Genomic DNA, 6,778 nt, shown 5'->3' with positions numbered 1-6,778 from the left:
AATAAGAAGATTGTTCTCTTTATGACCACGTTTTGTCCTTCAAAATACTAATTTCACACGTGACAAGCCTTTGACCAAACCTTGGTTTGGAACATTCTAAACTTAAAACCAACCATGCATGAAAAATAAGAACAGCGATGTCTCATTCAACAGAAGGCAAAGTGCATGCATAGTATATCTATACAGAAATTCTATTTTGCATTCAATTTGCATCACTTGTAGAAGTAATACAAGATAAAACTGTTCCCACCATTAGAGAACATGTACAACCAAATAAACGCTACTGAATTTTATGAATGTGTCAGAAATTTGGGTGATAGCAAAGTAGCCAACAAAGGAAACTCCCACTGATAGAATATCGATAAATTCAGCACAAGACTATGAGCACCTTCTACCACAAGAAAATTATATTAGCCTTTTTACCTTGTTCAAGGAAAGTCAGAAATTTCCACAAGCAGTGGTCCATCTTCAAGTATGTACATGTTGGTCAGTAATATGGTAAAATGGCCAATTGGAGTATTGCTTTATTTGGGAGATTCATCATTCTCAGACTTGGTCTTTGTTTTTCCCTTGACTGGTTGTCCATAACCATCATCAGTTGACGGAACAGCAGCAGTAAGCTGTCCCATCTTGTTCTGTAAATCAGTAAGAGATTCCTTGGTCACTTTTCCTTTAGGACTTTTCTTTTTATCCACAAGCTTTAATTCTAGTCTGTATAATGCACAACCATCCTGGTTGTTGATCTCGTACTCGTACAAATGCCACTCGAGATAACTAAGTGGCTGGGGGTCCATGTAATAGGACCTCTTTTGCCCCCCATGTTCCTTCATCACCTGCTTCCTTGATTCATGCCAACCACGCCCACTGTAATCCGGAAGTGATCTCTGTTTCCTATTTCCACTTTCAAATGCCCTTCTAGGCTTGTCAAAGAAGAGCCACTCCCTGACAGTTTCACCCTCAAGAAAAGAAAGATCAAAGAACTCTGCAACAGAAAAAAAGCAAACAATTTAATTAAGATGAAAAGCAATAAGCACGGATAGAACAATTTCTTCTACAACGCAATTCAATAGACAAGTCTCTCGCTAGAGTTTGCAAAGCTTTAATGAATATAATTAAATAGTGGAACACAGCAAAAGTAATAAATCCTTGTGTACTCACCTGGAGCATTCCAAGGGGATTTAGTTGAAGCAGCACCTTCACAACTAGGGATGCCCACTTCCTTTCCCTGCGTCTTAGCAAGAACAGCATCAAACAAAGGACCATCTTTTACACCAATTCCCCCAGGTCGCAAAATTGGGGTCATGCCTGGAAGACCCTCATTATTTGCCAACAGCTCATGACAACTACTACAGTAGTTCTGGCACCATTCTACCCCTTGAGCAGGTCTGAAACAGTCCCATAAGGCACATTTCGGGGCTAAGAAAGCAGAAGGTGGAGGGCAGATATTTGGAAGAATGTTAGGTATAATATTCTCTCCATGCTGCACATTGTCATCAGCTTCAAAGAATTGGCTACAATCAAAACCTTCTAAACTAAATTGAGTTGATTCTGAGTTTTTCATTTCTGTGTTGTGCCTGAGGTCCTGATATAAATCCAACTGACCAATCAAACCTTCTGGTTTGTGATCCATATCTTGATTTAAACTGAATGGATGATAATCCAACTGTGTCATATCTGAGCTATTAAAAGCATTGTTGTACAGAGTTGAAGCAGAGCCTTCAAAAGTATGACCTAGTGGTTGGTTATCATCAAAATGCTTCTGCAAGATACCAAGTGCCAATTATTATCTCTTCAAGAAAAGGGAGGAAATGAAAGATTAATCAGTAAAGCACATATATGATTAAACAGATTAAAACTTTCTGCTTATACATATTTTATTTCTGCATACATTGTGCATTAGTTTTGTTTTTTAATTTTATTTTTTGAGAAAATAAAAAGAATTTATTTTAAAAGTATTTGCATTTTCAGAACAAGAAACCACTCAAGTGCTTAATCAAGTCAGTAAGTGGATGCATATTACAACTCAGAAGTCAGAACAATGTTGACCGTTTAAGTAGTTCATCATTCCTAACTAAATATATTTTTTAAGAGTTCCCTTTTTGTAATTCTCCCTCAACCAATGAATTTTAACAAGTTGGAATCAACCTGGAAAGAAAAATTAGAACAAGGCAGCATGGTCTGCCTAAAACTTTCAACAACTTACATCAAGTAACTGCCTAACTGGATGACTTGCGCATAGCTCATTGGAATCATGTTCAATTATCATATAAACAAAAAGGTTAAAAAATATCTAAGCACGGGACAAACTAAAATACCACAAACCACACTGGCATTAGTAGTCTTCCCTTCACAACTTAAAAACGTCTCGTTGATATTTTTTGTTTAGTATCTACTATCTAAGAAAAAACCCAAACTATACAAATCAATGCTTTTGATAGAGGTATTGAATCATGGCCTGTCTGTATGATATAAATAAATCCCCATGCCCAAGAGTTAAATGATACTTCAAATTTTAGTCCTCAAATTTCATACTCAGCAAACACAACCTTGCAATTTTTTCCATATGGTTGGTGTCAATTAGCAAATATTTATATAGATTACCGGAACACATATTGCATCTCATATTAATATATTATTAATCTTTAACTGTAAGAAATTCTAAGATGGTACCAGAGTCTATCTTAGATTCATTTTTGGGCCACCTGCATTGCCACACTCCAGGCACATAGCCCTAGGCGTGAGTGGGGGTAAATCAGCGCTTTCAATAAAGGCAATGAATCATGTCATGTGTCTGTATGATATAACCAAATCTTCAAGAGTTAAAATATATGATCCATTAATTTTTAGTCCTCTAAAATTCACACTCAGCAAAGATAAGCTTCACCAGGCCTTGCAATTTCTATCATATGGTCAGTGTCATTTAGCAAAATCTTATATAGATTAACAAAACACATATTGTATCTCATTTTTCATCTTTAACCATAAGAAATTATTCCAAAAGCATACAACCAAGAAGCACAATAGACCAAAAGAAACTTACCTCCTGAAAAAACTGAAAATTGCCGTCACTAATGTTATTTGTATGGATCTCATTCTTCAATGGCACAGGTTTTGTTAATGGACTAGTAGCATCATCTTTATCCTCACTCCCTAGCAACATTTGGGCTAGTTCGCTGGGAAATGAACCAAAGCTTCCATCCTATAGAATGGCAATGCAAGCATACATTACAACAACATTCATCCAAATCTTTTTGAGATGAACAAAGAAAGCACACATATTATAATCATCCATGTCTTAAAATTTAAAACCATACAGCTAAGGAGTTGGCCGGAGATTCCAGTTCCGCCTTCCACTCTCGGAGCAACTGATGCATCTGCTCCTCAAAGATCACCATGTCATTACCCCTGCCCTCCTTTCTTGCACACTGAAGACTGTTGAAAATCCCTTGAATCTTTTCCACCAGGTGTTTTTCCTTTTCCTTCATGGATTGAAGAGAAGAAGATCCACCCACGCCCTTGGAACTTTCTCTCATCATACCTTCCTTGAACAAATATCACAAAATAACCAATGTAGAACACTAATGAGCCCCATTAAATAACAGCATATCAGAAAATTCTGAGTATAAGAGTTCGATTGGGCTCATATCCTACACGAACGTGGGTTCAAATTCCACTGCCCATGTTAGAACCTTGTCAGTGGGTAATCCTTTAGCACCTCTTTAAGCAGTTTTCAAGGCTTGAGATATGTCTTGATCCTGGTGAGTCCCCAAGACCCAATTAACATAAACTTCTTTTCACCAAACAAAAATGTAACAGGAACTGATTTTAAACATGGTGCATGACTGTGATCAAGCACAATCATCAATAAAAACTCTTGAGCAAAATAGCCATCGACATTCCCAAAAAAAAATTGACACAAAAAATTCAACATTGATGGAAAGCAACACCCAGTTGACCAAGTTTGGGGCTTTCTACATCTACGTTGAATTTAAAACGAAATTCGCTTGATGGGTATGTTACCTTTGGCCTTGAATTGGAAAGGGAGGGCAATGGGGTTCGAAACGACGACGTAGAGGAGGGGGGTGTGACGGCTCCGCTGGGATCAGCACAAGACGAGATAAATACTCATAGAAGCCAAGTACTGAAATTGAAGCCCTCGATTGTGTTTGTCCGTCCTCTAATTGAATTTTGCAGATTTTTTTATTTATATTTGTCGAGTTATTATGAATATTATTATAACTACTGGACATAAGTGACATAAATAGTATTTGTGAGAGTGTTGTTTATATCATTAGACTGTAAGTGAATAAATAATATTTGTGAGGGTGATGTTTGTATATTTTTACTGTAAGTGACATAAATACTATATGTCAGCAGGTTGTTTGTATATAACATAAAGATAATTTGTATGAAGAGTTAATTGTGTTGAAAATATTTTAAAATTGATTTAAATTATATAAAAGAAACATAGGAAATAAATTAAAAATATTTTGTTTTTCTGAAAAGAAATTATTTTAAATGCATTTAATTGTGAAGAGGGACTAAATTTTGTAAAAATGTTTAGTGGGCATATGAAAGTAATATTTTGATGATAAAAGATAATTTAGACTCATACAAAAACTGTTTTAGTCTTTGTTTTAAAAAATGTTTCAGTCTATACAAATAATTTGTTGTCATGTTAAATAATTTTGTTATCTCTATAAATAATAGTATTTAATTCTGATCCTAAATAAATTTTAATTTAATTCAGCAAAAAAAAAATTCTAATCATGTATAAAAAATAATGTTTTAGAACAATTTTAGTTATGTGTTATAGGTGGTGACAGTATTGAGCTATCCGGTTTTTTGTATAAAGTCGAAAACGGACCACATATAGATGTGGGTAAAAAAAAAAACATAATAGAAACAGTAGTGTATATGAAAACGAAATCAGACAAAGCTGACACATGTTTTTAGTGTTTCAGTGCAAAGGAAACCAAAAAGGGTAAAGAGACAACGAATGGCAGCAGCATACAAATATTTTACTAATTGCAACCATTTATTTGAAACAGAAATTCCAACCATTATATTATTATGGAATAATATAATCTAAACTTAAATGATCATTTTATTTCATTATTTAATCTAATTTAGAAGCCAATATTGACCTATCGCTTTTTTCGTATAAATACCAACAATATTGACCTATCGCTTCAACGTAATTTGGAAGACAAAGTTCGCAAAATCAATATAAATATCAAAAGACAAACAAAGCGCTGAGCAAAATTAACAGAACGTAAATATTGTTAATATTAAGATAGGAATCATGCAGTTATAGTGAAGAAATTGTTTGGTAGTAGCAGGAAACAAAAACCACAAAATATTAAACTTTTTAAAAAATAAAGATGAATATAAAAGAACTTATTCGTCAAAGTCAAGGTCGGTGTTGCTGTTGTCCTATTCGATGGCTTTCCTGATGAGCAGTTCCCATGCATGCTCATGAAAACGGTAGTAAAAAGCTACCTCATCTCCGGGTCTTAAATTTTTTTCATGAATCAGGTTGAACCATGGTTCTGTAATAGCTGGCATGTCATTGTGGATGCTGAGTGGCCATTTGGTGGATTTTGGAAGTCCGTGGTGGATGGTAATACTTTTTTTTGAGCCATAGACAAATTTGGAAGTTGCTGCAAGAAGTGTTTGTATCATCAAAACAAAGGATGGTTAAACAAATTGATGAGGAAACGACAAACTATGATAGATTGAAAAAAGTGTAGTATAACGCACCAAAGGCAGGTTCTGCTGTAGCATATCATGTGTGATATCAGCTGTGAAAATGTATCTTCTTCTATATATGATGAGCTTTAGGCTAGAGTGGTGGTGTGCAGGTCCGTCAATATAAACGGTGAAAGTGGTGTTTTTGTCACCGGCAACCAAACGTAGAATGACGCTTTCGTTGAGGTTGTGTGATTTCTAAAATCATTCAAGCCATCAGCAAAAAAGCATTTAGTGTCGTGTGTTCTTACCCGAATGAAATGTATCTCGCCATCGTAGTGGAATAAAACATATTTGGGGTAGTTCCAGAGCCATTGCCTGTGATAGGAGAAAGGAACTTGGAGAAGGTTCTACAGGCAAAGAAAGTAAGGCGAGGCAGTTGAAAAAAAATGGAAATGCAGTTAAGTAGAAAACGGTTTTTTATGTGAAATGTTACCTTCTGAACTCTGAAGGGTGCGGTGAATCTTATGTTGTCCATTGCATCGCGTGGGAACTATACGAATAATGTGAAAATATTAAGTAACCAAAGGAATAGAGGAAACAGATATAAGAAAGATGAAAATGAGAAGAAGAGGAAATAAATTACAATAGTGGAGCGTGATGCGGAAGTGGCCATAAGGATGCAAAGAAGATGAATAGGGAGTCTAGTTTGGTTTGACAGGATGCGAAGAAGATGAATAGGAAGTGTAGTATAGGTAGATATATGTGTATAGAAGTGTTGTAAGTGGCGGTGGTGTTATATCGATATAATGACTGATTTAATTAACAAATTAAATGGTGACTCTTTGTTGTTGAACGATGCAAAAAAGAGTTGTGAAGAGTCACAACCCTATACAGCGCTGACGTCTCCCGATAATGATTACATTTGATGTAGTATAGGGAGATACAACTACAGTAATTGTCTTAGTGCATTTATTACGATAGTGCCTTAGTGGTGTAAGTTTTATGTGGGATGGGAAAGCGGTTTTTTTTTTTGTAAACAAAGTGGAAGTTCAGAAGGCAATCTAATAGCAGAGTAAGTGGGGAT

The 6,778-nt window shown here is 35.4% G+C and overlaps 1 protein-coding gene across 4 annotated transcripts; it reads right to left on the bottom strand.

The window, feature by feature from the left end:
• LOC114380401 (transcription factor VOZ1-like) lies at window positions 1-4,188 on the bottom strand. 4 transcript variants are annotated; one of them, XM_028339433.1, is made up of 5 exons: window positions 3,652-4,188; window positions 3,315-3,538; window positions 3,041-3,199; window positions 1,159-1,759; window positions 1-982 (listed from the first exon to the last, which is right to left on the bottom strand). In XM_028339433.1, the coding sequence occupies exons 2-5, from the start codon at window positions 3,534-3,536 to the stop codon at window positions 525-527; spliced, it is 1,440 nt and encodes a 479-aa protein (XP_028195234.1). In that variant the 5' UTR covers window positions 3,537-3,538; window positions 3,652-4,188; the 3' UTR covers window positions 1-524. The 4 variants fall into 4 exon arrangements, with proteins under 4 accessions (XP_028195234.1, XP_028195233.1, XP_028195236.1 ...); XM_028339432.1 differs by having other exon boundaries at window positions 3,315-3,755; window positions 4,021-4,188; XM_028339435.1 differs by having other exon boundaries at window positions 3,315-3,542; window positions 4,021-4,188.
• Between the last annotated feature and the right edge of the window lie 2,590 nt (window positions 4,189-6,778).

The sequence above is a fragment of the Glycine soja genome, chromosome 12, assembly GCF_004193775.1.
Source record: "Glycine soja cultivar W05 chromosome 12, ASM419377v2, whole genome shotgun sequence".
NCBI classification, from domain to species: domain Eukaryota; kingdom Viridiplantae; phylum Streptophyta; class Magnoliopsida; order Fabales; family Fabaceae; genus Glycine; species Glycine soja.
The sequence above is the reverse complement of the archived record's forward strand: the minus strand, read 5'-3'. Positions and strand labels throughout refer to the sequence as shown.